The 15,355-nt window shown below is 37.6% G+C and overlaps 1 protein-coding gene across 1 annotated transcript; it reads right to left on the reverse strand.

Moving 5' to 3' along the window:
- Positions 1 to 880: 880 nt before the first annotated feature.
- Positions 881 to 1,408, reverse strand: LOC132165051 (uncharacterized). The gene has a single exon (XM_059575558.1). The coding sequence runs from the start codon at positions 1,406 to 1,408 to the stop codon at positions 881 to 883; it is 528 nt and encodes a 175-aa protein (XP_059431541.1).
- Positions 1,409 to 15,355: the final 13,947 nt, after the last annotated feature.

A 15,355-nucleotide genomic window follows, 5' to 3' on the forward strand; every position in this document is an offset into this window, starting at 1 on the left:
TGATATCGAAATTTGACTATCTCTTTAAAAGAAAAAAAAAATCATATAAATAAGAAAGTCATATCAAAATATGATTGTCTCATCTTTAATATATATATATAATTAAATTAACTAATATAATAATTTTTTTTTGACATGTCCGCACAAAAAATGAGAGAAATTACTAATATAATTATATTAAAAATTCATCAAACAATATTACGTGACACTCTTAACTAACTTTCTATTTAGCTTTTGGTCAAAGTAATTAATATATACAAAGTAGTCTTTTAATGATCAAACAATGTGTTTTTTTTTTTTTTCGTCTTTTAATTAAGTTTTCTAAGCATGCTTTTAATTAGTATTATCAGTATGATATTTTTTTAATAAAGTATATATATCCAAGCGTTGTGAGAAAACACTTCGAGAAGAACTGAACAGGTTCATCATTTCAATATATACTTGTAAATTAGTTAAAGGGTCCTGATTTTCTCCTCAAATTTCGATCAATTAAATCATATATGATTTAATTAATTATATGACTAACATATTATATATGTAAGTTCCAATTGTCATTGACAACTTAACATAATATTAATTATCACTTAAGAGAAAAGAAAAAATAATTATAAATAAAAAATAAAAGAGAGTGGGTTCAACCGTACAAGGTTCACCTAATATCTATCTATGCAAATCAATATCCTGAAAACTAAGTTCAACTAAACCGTCTAAATTTTCCAGAATCTCTTCAAATCAACACTCCTAAATCAAATCAATATCTTGCTTTGATCTTCTTCAGCAATATCATATATGGTTTAATTAATTATATGACTAACATATTATATATGTAAGTTCCTACGTTCTTTTTTTTTTTTTGAATTGGGATTCCATTGCTAAGGGTTTAAAAAGGCCCTTTATCCGAGAGTACAGTTTGCTGAATACAAAGAGGGAAATCTTCCCGCCATAGATGGTCTTCAGTAACTGTTAGCCCCTGTTTAGCAAGCAAATGGGCTGCATTATTTGCCAGACGCTCTGTATGTCTCACGTGCCATTCCTGGAGGCTATTAAAGTAAGACTTTGTATCATTTACCAGTGAACCGAATCTGTTCCAACGACAATCATCACCCTGCAAAGCTGTAACCACTTCAAGCGAGTCTCCTTCAATGATAACTTTTGAGAACCCCATGTGCTTACAGACTTTCGTAGTTTTCCAAGCAGCTATGACTTCGGCAATAGCTGGGTCAGTAACAAGCGGTCGCGATGCACATAATGCTGCCAAGACAGTGCCGGTGTGGTCATGCGCAATAATTCCATTTTCCATTTCCTGCCTCGTGACGTCGATGGCAGCGTCCCAATTTAGCTTCACAAAACCTTCACGGGGCTTGGTCCATGTCATGACTGCTAGGGCTTTTCGCGTTGGCCTCTCCATTTGCCTTCCCCTCTCCACCTTATAGTAATTTTCAAGCTAGGATACGGCTGATTCTAGAATACAGGTGGGTGATGTAAATTCTCCTTCGAAAACTACTCTGTTTCTCCTCAACCACAAGCCTCTCGCCACAGTGGCCGCCAACTGCAGCTCCCCTTCATCCAGTTTCCCAACCAGAAACGTGAATATGCTAGCAAAAGGCATCTCCATGTTAGGGCATTTTTGGATTTTCCTGTTGCAAACAACCCAGGTGTCTCTTGCCGACTCGCAATTCCATAAAATGTGCTCCACTGTTTCCTCCTCCAACCTGCATATAGGGCATAAAGGGTCCTCCACAACCCCTTTTTTCTGGAGATTAAGCTTGGTAGGGAGAATATTGTTATAGGCTTTCCAAAGAAAGACCCTTACAACACCGGGCACATTCACATGCCAAACCTCCTTCCAGAATTTTTTGCAACTAGCTGAGTCGGAACTATTGCCTTTTCTCTCGTCCAGATGAGTTAGAGCCATGTGGTAAGCACTTCTGACTGTGAAAAGCCCATTTTTTGTCCCCAACCAGACTAGCATATACGGCTGCCTTAGTGGACAGACTGGTATATTACCAATGAGGGCAGCCTCTTCAGCACTAAAAAGCTCTTTGATCAGTGAGACTTTCCACCAGTTTGTGTCTTCATCGATTAATGAGCTAACCTTGGAGTTCACAGCTAGGCTTCGGTTAGGAGTTTGTATGCTGTAAGATGATGGGAAGGGAATCCAGCGATCCCCCCAAATACTAATTGATTTCCCATTTCCCACACGCCAAATCAAGCTTTCATTGAGTAGCTTCTTAGCATGCCAGATACTGCACCAAGCATAAGAGGGGTTGCGACCCAAAGTGGAATTAAGGAAAAAGAGTCATGTGGATAGTACTTTTGCTGGAAAACTCTTGCCATCAAGGATTCAGGGAATTTTAACAGCCTCCATCCCTATTTCGCTAAAAGAGCTTGATTGAAACTTTCCAAATCACGATATCCCATTCCACCTTTATCTTTTGCTCTACCCAATCTTTCCCAACTCATCCATGCAATTCTTGCTTCCTTGTCTTTTTGCCCCCACCAGAAATTGGACATCATTGAGCTTATATCTTTACAAACAAATTTTGGCAGTTGAAAGACATTCATTGTATAGGTAGGAATGGATTGGATAACCGCCTTCAATAACACCTCTTTACCTACTTGAGATAAAATTTTTTCCTTCCAGCCGTTTAAGCGACCCCATATTTTGCCTTGTAGCCTAGAAAAAGCTGCAACCTTAGATCGTCCAATTAAAGCCGGCAAGCCAAGATATTTTTCAAAATGGGTGGTTGAGGATACCACTGCTACTGAGAGAATGTGTTGTTTTGTTTCTGACTTGGTATTGCGTCTGAAAAATATGGATGTCTTCTCACGATTGAGCTTTTGACTCGAAGCATGTTCATAAATAGCAAGGATGCCTTGAATATTGAGCCATTTGGGAATATTTGCTTTGCAAAATAGGAGGCTATCATCCGCGAAGAAAAGATGGTTCAACCTCATTCCCCCACGAACAATCGGGAGCCCCGAGATCCGCCCGTCCCTTTCTGCCTTGTGTAAGAGAGAGCTAAGTCCTTCCGCACATAGAATGAAAAAATAAGGGGAAAGCGGGTCCCCCTGACAAATTCCTTTGGTAGGGGTAATTTTTCCGTAAGGCTGCCCATTGATGAGAATCGAATAAGACACTGTACGAACACACGTCATAAGCAAATGGATCCATCTAGCATCAAAACCCAACTTCTACATAACTGTCTCCAGGAAAGCCCATTCAACCCTATCAAACGCCTTACTCATGTCCAGCTTCATGGCCATAGACCCCTCTCTCCCTTTCATTTTTTTCTCCATGGTGTGCATTGCTTCGAAGGCCACTAAAATGTTGTCAGTGATAAGACGCTCAGGAACAAAGGTGCTTTGGTTGGGGGAGATTATGTGTGGCAGCACCTTTTTGAGTCTGTTTGCTAGGACCTTAGCACTTAACTTGTAGAGCACATTATAGACGCTAATTGGTCGATAATTAGTCAGAGAGGAGGGTGCTTTAATTTTTGGGATTAAAGCAATATATGTGGAATTGACAACATGATCAAAAATACCATGATTTAAAAAATCAAGGACAGACTGACATACCTCCTTTTTCACCGTGTCCCAAGATTGTTGATTGAAACAGGCGGAAAACCATCCGGTCCAGGGGACTTGAGAGGATGCATCTGTCCGAGAGCCACAACAATTTCTTCAGTCACAAACGGTTTCAACAATTCAATATTCATGTCATTTGTGACACGCTTCTCCATGTCTGCCAAACATATATCTACTCCATAAGTGGGCCCAGCCGTGAATAATCTTTGGTAACAGTCTACAAAGGCCTTACTAATTTCTTCAATATGCTTTAATTCCCTGCCGGACTCATCCTTTATTTGGCGAATTTGATTAATCCTCCGTCTGTGGTTAGCCCATGCATGGAAAAAAGGCGTGTTGCGGTCTCCATTTTGGTACCAATTCTGCTTTGCTCTTTGCTTCCTTTTTACGTCTTCTTGCTCTAAGATAGAATCGATCTCCCCCTGCAACATCCTTATTTCCTCCCAATCTCCAGTCCCCTCATTCTGCTGGAGGGCCTCTAGACGTTTGGTCTTCTTCTTAAGCTCATTTTCAGCACTTCCAAACTTCCTGGAACTCCAACTAGTGAGCTTTGTTTGGCACTTCGCTAGTTTTTGTAACACTGAGGCTGCCGTTGGACAGTCATTCTCCTCTTCCCTCCAGGCATCATGGACAACCATATTGTACTCTTCATCATACATCCAGCTGGCCTCTACTTTAAAGCTTTTTTTGAAGGAGACTCGTTCATGTTCAAAGTCTGAAATGGTCAAGACTAACGGCTTGTGGTCTGAGGAGACAGCTGCTAGAACTCGGACCTCTGCTGATTGATGCATACGACACCAAGCTGCATTAGTAATAGCTCGATCTAACCTCTCCTTGATGAAGCTTCCGTCCTGGTGGCAGTTAGTCCACGTGAAACGTGACCCTTTAAAGCCAATGTCGCTCAATCCACACGCCGTAAGCGCATTACGAAACTGTAACATTTGGTCCTCTTTTCTCGTAGCCCCCCCCATACTTCTCAGATTGGTCAACCACTTCGTTGAAATCGCCGATACAAAGCCAGGGCTCCGGATCATAAAATTTAAGGTGATTGAGGAGAGACCATGATTCATGTCTTTTGGTCCAGTTTGGCTGTCCGTAAAAACCTGTAAGCCTCCAAGGAGTGGTGCTGCCCGTACTCTTGACCACCGCGTTAATGTGTCGACGAGTGTAATTTTGAATATCAATCTCATTCTTCTCCTTCCATAAAAGCGCTACTCCACCACTTCGTCCGACCGGATCAACAACAAAAAGGCCTTCAAAACCCAGTCTTAGATGTACCCATTCCATCTTGTGTTTATTACTTTTTGTTTCCATAAGAAACAAAAAAGTGGGTTGCTTCTCCTTCACCAAACGGCAAAGGTCACGAATTGCACGAGGGTTTCCAAGCCCTCGGCAATTCCAGCTTAGAAGAATCATGATGATTGGCGAGGCTGTTCACCAGGCTTCGCCATTTGATTCTCAGTGATATACTGCTCCTCTGTTTTCCTCTGCTTCTTTTCTTTATTGCATTCTGAAACCTGCTATCTTGTCTCTACATTGGCTTTCCTCTTGCGGTCTTTTCATTCTTCTCGCATGAGAGCACCAGTCTCACAGTGCCGATTTCGAGCCTCTCGTTTCCACTTTTTCAGGTTTGCAGCAGGTTGAATAAAAGGACGTGAGCCTTCCATCGCAACACTAACAAGGCTAGGAACGTAGTCCATACAGGTTGTTTCAATAGGCGTTGGGCTAACTCTTTCTATTTCAGTTCCGGCCTTCGAAAGTTTTTGGAGCCCAATAGTAAAAGACCCACCTGAGTGGGTTTCTATCATGTCCTTGGATCCTCCATACAGTTTCCCCACGTGGACCCCAACTACAGAAGCCTTCTCATTCAATTCCGTTGCACCTTGCTCTGTAACCTTACCCGGTGGTGATCCGTGCACGTGCGATGAAACTTCTTCCATGTCAACAAACTGGCCCTCCTTTTCCACGGGAATATATTCATTGGGTCCCGAAGTATCTGCATCTGCATAAGGAAAGGTAGCGCCTTTGTTAACGGCTGCTTTTCTGGTTGAAACGCCCCCACTTCCAGAATGGTAAGTTCCCGAACACCCATTATTATCTGATTTCCGTGATTGGTCCACCTGTTTAGGTTTTCCTGGAGATCCGCTTCTTTCCTTATTGAGCTGCTTCTCCTGACCCGTCCAGCCGCCATGGTGCCGGGACTCCTCCGGCGACTTCCACCATCCCTCTGTATGATCCCTGGTGTGCCAGACGGTACTGTTTTGACGCCGGCCTGAGTCTGCTCTAAGCCAGACTCCCCATTCTTTGCTTCCCTTCATCTTGTTCCTCTGGTAGTCTGGTTTAATGGGGCAGCCATTTGCGCCATGAAGAAACCTTCCATAGTCAAAACGGAGCATCGGTAATTTTTCATACTTGAACGTGACCCAATAGGAAGTCCCGTCCAAAATCAACGCACGTCCTCTTTCAAGAGGTTCTCGCAGATCAATCACTACCCTGATTCGAAGACATCTTCCCCATCCCGTTCCGTCTCTGGCAACATCAACTTCGATCAGTTCGCCCATCGACGCCCCTATTTTTTCTCCTATACTCTTAGTCATGCATAGGAGAGGCATGTCATGGACTTGCACCCAAAAAGGAGAGTGGGTGAATTGAATCTGTGAGGGTGATAGATTGCCCTCTAGGTTATTTAGGATCAATATCTGTCTGTCAAAAGACCAAGGTCTTCCTTCCATGATCTTATGCTTGTTGTCCAGCTCAGAGAATTCAAATATCCACACATTATCCTGTACCTCCTTAAACACCACACTCCCCACAATTCGCCAGATCCTGGATAGGACTGATTGGAAAGCTTCTTTGTTAACTTTCCTTTCCCCACCAATCTTCCCGATTAACCACCGCTCTCCACGTTCACGCCCATCCGTAATCTCTCCTTCAGTAATCGTGATACCTTTCTTCTCCCCTCCTGTCAACGAAATGCGACCACACAAATCCTCCAGCACGTCGGCCATTCAATTCCTACCTTAATCTCCAGCACGTCAGTTGAAGACTTACCCTCACCTCTAAGTTTCTACGAGAGAAACCTTAGGAAGGATGTAAGTTCCTACGTATTGTATGTTGGGATATGATTAACAATTTAACATAATATTAATTATCACTTAAGAGAAAAGAAAAAAAGAATTCAAAAAAATTAAATAAAAGATAGCGGATTCAAATAATATCTATTTATGCAAATCACTAAGTTCAACTAAACCGTCTAAATTTTCAAAAATCTCTGCAAATCAACACTCATAAATCAAATCAATATCTTGCTCTAATCAATCCTTTTCAGCAAAATATATATATATATATATATATATATATATATATATATATATATATATAAGCTATATATGTAGCCCCTTATCACGCCACTACCTATTGCAAATTCTGCCCATTCCTACAAATTTCGCAAACACTCTTCAACTCATACAAGCTACAATCGTGAGGAAGACGACTCAAGTAACTAAATTTTTCTTATTTCTTCTGATCAGTTTACAAAATATACCCGGCCTCTTTATTTTTTATTTTTTATTTTGCAAGTGTGAATGCTCATTTGAAGAGTGCTTAATTCAATTTTTAAATTTTTTCTATTTCTTGATAATGTGACAAAACTAAGTTATTTGTATTGATACATATGCCTTTCTTGATCGAATAGTACGTTTGTCTTTGTAGAAGAACTAGGAAATTACTATTTTGAGGTATCGGTGTACCTTTGTTTTTTGTTTTTTATTTTTATTTTTTTGTACTTAGTGTAGTTTGATATGAGATCTCCCTAAATTACTGGATGAGAGGTGCTTTTATGCAGAAAACATAACCTTCCATTAAAATGCTGACACCTCATTTAGTACATTTTAAATAGGGGAAAGTTCATACATTCCCCTCAAACTACCACACAATTGACAATGTCCCCCCTGAACTTTTAATTGTGACAATTCCCCTCTAAACTACCAAAAATTGTCAATGTTCCCCCCAATGACGAAACTACCCTTAGTAAAATAAAAACAAAAAATACTAAAACTTCTAGAAAAAACCTAAAACTAAAATAAATAAATAAATCCAAAGGGTGGCAAATTTAAAATTAAAAAAAATCCATTGTATAAGAAAAAATTAAAAATTTTCTTTTTTTTTTGTTATGAAAAATATTTTTTTTTATAACTTTTTAAAACAAAAATTTCTGTTTTAAAAAAAAATTAACAATTTTCGTTTAAGAAAATAAAAATTTCAGTTTCTTTCAAATAAAAATTTATGTTTTTTTTTAAAAAAATCGTTTTTAAAAAATAAAATAAAAAATTTTCGTTTTAAAAAAAAAAATCTTTCTTTTCAAATTAAATTTTCGTTTTTTTTAAGAAATAAATTTATTTATTTAATTTATTTTTTGAATTTATAGGGGTATTTTTGTCTTATTGAAAAATATATTGGGACATTTTTATCTTGTTGCTAGCCTTAGAAGGGACATCGACAATGCTTTGGTAGTTTTTTTTTGCGGGGGGAGGGGGGGGACTTTGTCACAATTGAAAGTTTAGGGGTACATTGTCAATTATGTGATAGTTTGAAGATGGTATATAGACTTTACCCTTTTAAATAATTAAAACTAAAATTAGAGGTTCTACGGTCTTGGCTGCCTTTCATTAAAATGCCAACACCTCATCTAGTACATTTTAAGAAACTAAAAACTAAAACACCTGATAACTATCATCTTAACATTAAAAAACCAACCAATCTATGGATGCACAGAAATACGCTCGCATAATTTAAAACTTGCAGTGATGCTGTGTGAAATTACTTTTATAATAACTGTGTATAATTAGATAAATAACTTTTAGAAATATTGTGCAGTTAGATTTCATTGATATTGTGCAGTTAGAAATATTACTCCTTTTTTTTTTTTTCGTTTGTTTAAAAAAATAAAAATTATTAATATACTTTTAATTTTTCCAGAATTTATTTGGGTATTTTTCCATTTAAAAAATATATTCCATGTGCATTTAGCTCTTCCTAAAGACAGCTTGTTAAAACAAAATTTTATTTTTTAAAAATTGCTTTTTTCAATTAAAATTTCCCCCTTTTTTTTTTAAAAAAAAAAACAGAGAAGGGAGTGGATAGTGAGAGACAAAGAAATAAATAAAATAATATAAAACAAGTGAGTGGTGGTGAAGGAGAAAATAAGAAAAGAGAGAGAGGTTGGGGCAGAGAAGTTGGGAGAAAGAAGAAAAAGGTGATGGAGAAAGACAAAAACGTACAAACAACTTTTTAATTTCTTTTCATTCAGGAAGGTCAAAATAGTCATTTTACTCTCAAACAAAAATTCCCTCTTCCTTCCTGTAGAATCCACACTTTTTTATAGCTTGAAGTTTAAGATAAAGTCTAACATTCTTTTATCAATTAAATGAGGTGTCATTACACCTAATCTGATAACATAGATTTTGATAAAACATAAGGTCTCAAAATTTAAAATTTAAAAATTAATTTTTCAAAAAAAAAAATCGTTTTTTTCAATTAAATTTTTTTTTTCTTAAAAAAAAAAAAGAAAAGAAAAAAGGAAAGGGAGTGGATAGTTAGAGAGAAAGAAATAAATAAAATAATATAAAACAAAGTGAGTGGTGGGAAAGGAGAAAATAAGAAAAGAGAGAGAGGTAGGGGCGGAGAAGTTGGGAGAAAGAAGAAAAAGGTGATGGAGAAAGACAAAAATGCACGAACAACTTTTTAAATTCTTTTCATTCAGGAAGGTCAAAATAGTCATTTTACTCTCAAACAAAAATTCCCTATTATTGTGGAATCCACGCTTATTTACATATAGCTTTAAGTTTAAGATAAAGTATAACATTCTTTTATCAATTAAATAAGGTGTCATTACACCAAATCTGATAACATAGATTTTGATAAAACTTGAGGTCTCTTTGAGTTTTTATGTTAGATATTAATTAAATAATTAAATATATTATTTTTTATGTGACTTAATTTTTTTGAGATAATAATAATTTAATATGATGTTAAAAGGATTCAATTGTTGAGAGGAAATTTAAGCCTTGAATATTAAAGTAGTAATTAAATAAATAAATTCATAATTTTTATCAACTTAACTTTTTAAGATAATTGGTAATTTAAGGCTCTAACCTTTATGCCTATCCTTTTTTTTTTTTTTTTTTGTTGATTTTTGATATCTTTATGCCTATTCTCATGTGCTTAACATAGAGGCAGGATTAGAAGATGTATCTTTTACATGATTAACTCTCATTCAAGCATTTCACTAAATTTATAATTTATTTTTTTATTTTTTTCAAGCTTTGGAATTATCGTATATATTAATCGATATATAACCAAGCTTTCATTAAAACAAATGTAGAAATATATTTTTCATTATTAGGCTAGTGGGTGCTAAATACAATTAGAAAAAGGAAAAACGATTCAATGTGTTATAGTTAGAAATGGACAAAAGTTGCTGGTTAACATGTTTCTACGCATTTGATGTAGTTAGCAATGGACAAAAGTTGGATGACAAAGAATAAATGGTAGGAGTATGTGAGGCGGGTTAATGACTTTTTGGAGTTTGCATCTAACAACAGAACTCATAATGGGAAGATTCGTTGTCCGTGTACGAGGTGTGCCAATGGCACCTCGTGGGTATGGGGTATGGTACACGCACATTTGATAAATTATGGAATTTGTCAAGGTTATACTTGTTGGTATGCTCATGGAGAACAACTTGGGACTACTTCTAGTCATCAGGCTACTAACACCCCCTTTCATAGGGAGCCAATACATGACGGTTCCAATGGAATGCTTGACATGTTGCATGAGGTTTTTCCTATTGTGATGGATCCTAATATGAGTCAATGCTCTATATCCGAAATGGGTGGGGAAGCTGAAGGAGTACACGAAGATCGACAAGGTACTAGTCAATGCCCTATATCCGAAATGGGTGGGGAAGCTGAATGAGTACACGAAGATCGACAAGGTACTTGTCAAGGTACTGAAAAGTTTTTTGAATTCTTCAATGATGCTAAGAAGCCACTATATGAAGGTTGCACAGAATACACTAAGTTTACTGCTATTGTAGACTTGTATAATAAAAGTGTATGTCTGGGTGGAGTAATAACTCATTTACACTGTTGCTTGAAAAGTTGAGTAAAATGCTTCCACCGGATGCTTCCACCGGATTGGGGCTTGGATATGGGAAGATTCTGGTCTGTCGTACTGGCTGCATGTTGTTGTGGAAAGACAACGAGAATCTGGAAAATTGTACAGTGTGTGGAAAATCGAAGTGGAAGGATATTATGAATGTGGTTGAGTCATCTAAAAAATCGAAGAGGAAACCGAAGAAGATTTTGTGGTGGTTTCCTTTGAAATCAAGATTCCAGAGGCTATTCATGTCATCAAAAACCACTTCAGATATGAAGTGGCATGTAGAGAATCGCACGAATGATGGGGTACTAAGGCATCCAGCCGATGCCTTAACTTGGAAGGCATCTGATTCACAGTACCCCGATTTTGCTTCTGACTCGCGCAATGTCAGACTCGGATTAGCATCAGATGGTTTTAATCATTTCGGAAACATGAGTACAAGTTACAGTACATGGCCGGTTATTTTGGTACCGTACAATTTACCTCCTTGGATGTGCATGAAAGAATCATCTTTAATGTTGTCGTTGATTATCCCAGGCCGAAAATCACCCTCTTTCAAAATAGATGTGTACCTAGAGCCTTTAATCTTAGAGTTGAAGGAATTGTGGGATGTTGGAGAACCAACTTATGATGTATCCTCTAATGAGATGTTTACGATGCGTGCTGCCTTGATGTGGACAATAAATGATTTCCCTACGTATGGTGATTTGTCTGGGTTGAGGACAAAAGGACGGAATGCATGTCCTTGTTGTATGGGTAATACAAAGTTTAAGTGGTTAAAATATGGGACCAAATTTTGCTATATGGGGCATAGGCAATACTTGCCAATGGATCATAGGTGGAGAGAGAAAAGAATTGTTTGATGGTACCAAAGAATTGGATCATCCACCTCCTATGCCAACTGGCGATGAAATATGGAGACAAGTTCAAGGTGTTGATAGTGTCGCTGAGGCCATTAGGAAAGAGGTGGGTCCTGATGAGCAATCAGTATGGAAGAAGTGAAGTATTTTCTTCACATTGCCTTATTGGAAAAATAATATGTTGTGCCACAATCTTGATGTAATGCACATAGAGAAAAATGTGGTTGACAATATTATTGGCACGTTGTTGAACATGAAGAACGAAACGAAGGATAACATAAATGCACGTTTGGACTTAAAAGAATTGGGTTTAAGACCTGAACTTCACCCAATTCCTAAAGGTGCAAACAAGACGTATTTGCCCGCAGCCTGTTTCACAATGACTAAGAAGGAGAAAACAGACTTCTTAAACGTTATACAGAATGTAAAAATGCCTAATAGACATGCTTCAAACGTGTCTCGCTGTATCAGAGTTGAAGAATGTAGTATTGTAGGTTTGAAGAGTTATGATAGCCATATTCTAATGCAACAACTTATGCCAATTGCTTTGCGCGGATCCTTAACGAATAAGGTTGTGAAACCTTTAATTGAGTTGTCTAGTTACCTTAAAGAGATTTGTTCCAAAACCCTAAAATTGGAAGATTTGGATCGACTTGAGTCTCGAATCCCTTACATACTGTGCCAATTGGAAATGGTCTTCCCACCAGGATTTTTCACAGTGATGGTATACCTTCTCGTACATTTGGCTACTGAATGTAGGCTAGGTGGACCCGTTCACTATCGGTGGATGTATGTCTTTGAAAGGTATGAAATTATTATATTGCAAACTAGTATTATTTTTTTCTTATTTGACATGATACTTATATACTTTATTTAATATAGGTGCTTACTTCGACATAAGGGTTATGTACGCAATAAAGCATCACCTGAAGGTTGTATTGCTGAAGGGTACATAGTAGAGGAATTATTGACGTTTTGTTAGCGCTATTTGGAATCATCGTGAACGGTATTCAATAGACCCATTAGAAACCACGACGATGTTAGAGGAGATGTCAAGAGTTTCAATCTTGATGAAAAATCATTGGCTCAGGCACATCGATATATACTCTTCAACTCTGATGATTTCATTCTATTCCGCATGTGAGTTTCATTTTTAATTTGTACACTTAGAAATTCATTACATTTTGAAAAAGTAATCGTAACATGAATTTGTGGTGCCACCCACAAATATAGGATGCACGAGGAGCTAAAGACGAGAAATCGTAGGAATCGACGAATGACAAATGAATTAGATAAGTTGCACAGAGATCAATTTTGTGATTGGTTCCGGGGCTATGTAAGTGTTATTTTTAAGTCAAATAACTAATATTACGAGATTACACACTTAATTGTTATACTAGTCGCAAATAACAATGTGCAAATATCAGGTTCAAAACATGGATGACTTTCGTAGAAATGAAATTGATGGTAAAATTGCATCTCATTACATAGGTCCTATAAAGGTGGCCCAAGAATTTAAGCGATATGTTGTGAATGGCGTGATGTTTCGTATTAAAGATTATGAAAAGGGCAAATCAACACAAAATAGTGGAGTTTGTGTATTTGAAGATGACACTGCATACTACGGCCAACTAACACGCATCATTGAGGTTCAATATTATGATGGATCTCGATATGTACTATTCAAGTGTGATTGGGCAAACATTGCTTCGGGTAGGGGTTACAAGATTGATGACTTTGGCTATAGCCTTGTGAACTTTTTGCGTCTAATACACACTGGGGAACAGATTACTGATGATCCATTCGTATTGTCTTCCCAAGTTTCTCAAGTATATTATGTAGGTGATGAAAGAAACCTGAATTGGGTTGTTGTTGTGAAGACAAAACCAAGAGACGTATTTGACGTTGGTGAAGGGCACGTGGATGAAAATGATGTGGATGACTATAATGATAATGAACCTTCCAACCTTAACATTGAGGGAGTACTTGAGGATGTCATTGATAATCTTGTATATGATTGAAATGGCATAGAAGGAATAACACTTGATACCCCTGAGGATTTGAGAGATGAAATTCATCCTGATGAAAGTCAGGATGACTTAACATAGTCATCGTTATGTATTCACTTTTGAAATGTTCATTTGTCCATGCAAGAGTGTGGATATAAGTGTTCACATGATTGCTGATGATTTTTTGTGATTATTACATACTTTGGTGCTATTAGTTTGATATGATGTTGATTGGTGTAGGCATATGCATGGCCCCGAACAAACGATTGAGGACTACCCGATCTGTGCAGCCTATGGAGGCCCCTACACAACATGTGTGACGTCCCACATTGCTTGGGTATAGAGATGAGGATGTGCTTAAATGTATACTACACCCTTAATGACAACAACGTGTTTTAAAGTCGTGATGGTTATGATCCCATCAGAACTTCGCAGTTAAGCGTGCTTTTGCTGGAGTAGTACCAGGATGGGTGACTTCCTGAAAAGTCTAGTTTGGGGAAGCCAAAAGTGGACAATATTGTATGTCATTGAGGTGGGGTGTTACAAAATGTTATCAGAGACATTGCCTAGCCAGAGACGGGGGGAGTGTGCATAAGCCCATGAAGATCGCTAGTGGGTACTCGCTAGGATGGATGCCAAGAATGGGCTAATCTCATGAGAGTTGCCAGCGGGGACGCTGGGTCCTAAGAGGGGATGATTGTGACGTCCCACATTTCCTGGGTATGGAGATGAGGATGTGCTTAAATGTATACTACACCCTTAATGATAACAACGCGTTTTAAAGCCGTGATGGTTATGATCCCATCAGAACTTCGCAGTTAAGCGTGCTTCTGCTGGAGTAGTACCAAGATGGGTGACCTCCTGGGAAGTCTGGTTTGGGGAAGCCAAAAGTGGACAAATATTGTATGTCATTGAGGTAGGGTGTTACAACATGATTCCATAGGCGATGGACCTTCACTCCAAGGAGCTACTAGCAATGATGATTTAGGGGCTTTTCTCCTTAATGAGGATCCTTAGCAGACAATTCCCACGCCTAGGGAGGTAGACACTGGCGGTATGTTTAACATATTGTTGCATTTTTAAAATTAATTGAAATATATTTTCCAAATTCTTAACATTAATTTTATTTTCTACACATTGCAGGGAACAAGAGAAGGCGTGGTGTTACCTGCTTGCCAGGCATATGGAATTTACCGGAGGATGAAAAAGTAATCATTGAATTTAATACCTTGGGTCAGCCAATTTGCGATCAAGGTGGGAAGTTCAGTACTTTCGATGGCACACTTGTTAAGGATAAGAACATTATGCTCATAGATGTTGTGAATTGGAAGAAAGTTCCTAATAGACACAAGGCGGATGAGTGGAACTTAATACAAGTGTGAAAATTCCATTTTATGTTGACGTCTTCTATATATTTTGTAATAATTTTAAAAATTGCAACAATAACATCATTAATTTTTTTATTTGATTGTAGAAAAAGTTCTTCATACCAGAACGCCAAGTCCTGAAAATCAAAAAGTGGGTATTGCAAAACATGGGAAAGCAATTGCGGGACTACCAGAATGAATTGAAGACTACACACTTCAGCAATTCATTAACTGCTGCAGAAATAGTGGCGAGTGCAGACTCAACCAAAATTAACATCATGCAATTTGCGAATCTTGTAAACTACTGGAAAGATGGAAAAGTTCAGGTACCAAACTTATAAAAATAATTTATAAGCAATTATAGAATTAT

The sequence above is a fragment of the Corylus avellana genome, chromosome ca11 (assembly GCF_901000735.1).
Source record: "Corylus avellana chromosome ca11, CavTom2PMs-1.0".
Classification (NCBI taxonomy): domain Eukaryota; kingdom Viridiplantae; phylum Streptophyta; class Magnoliopsida; order Fagales; family Betulaceae; genus Corylus; species Corylus avellana.

Coding starts and splice junctions, on each gene's coding strand:
- LOC132165051 (XM_059575558.1), bottom strand. CDS start 1,408: ATGGAGAGGCCAACGCGAAAAGCCCTAGCAGTCATGACATGGACCAAG.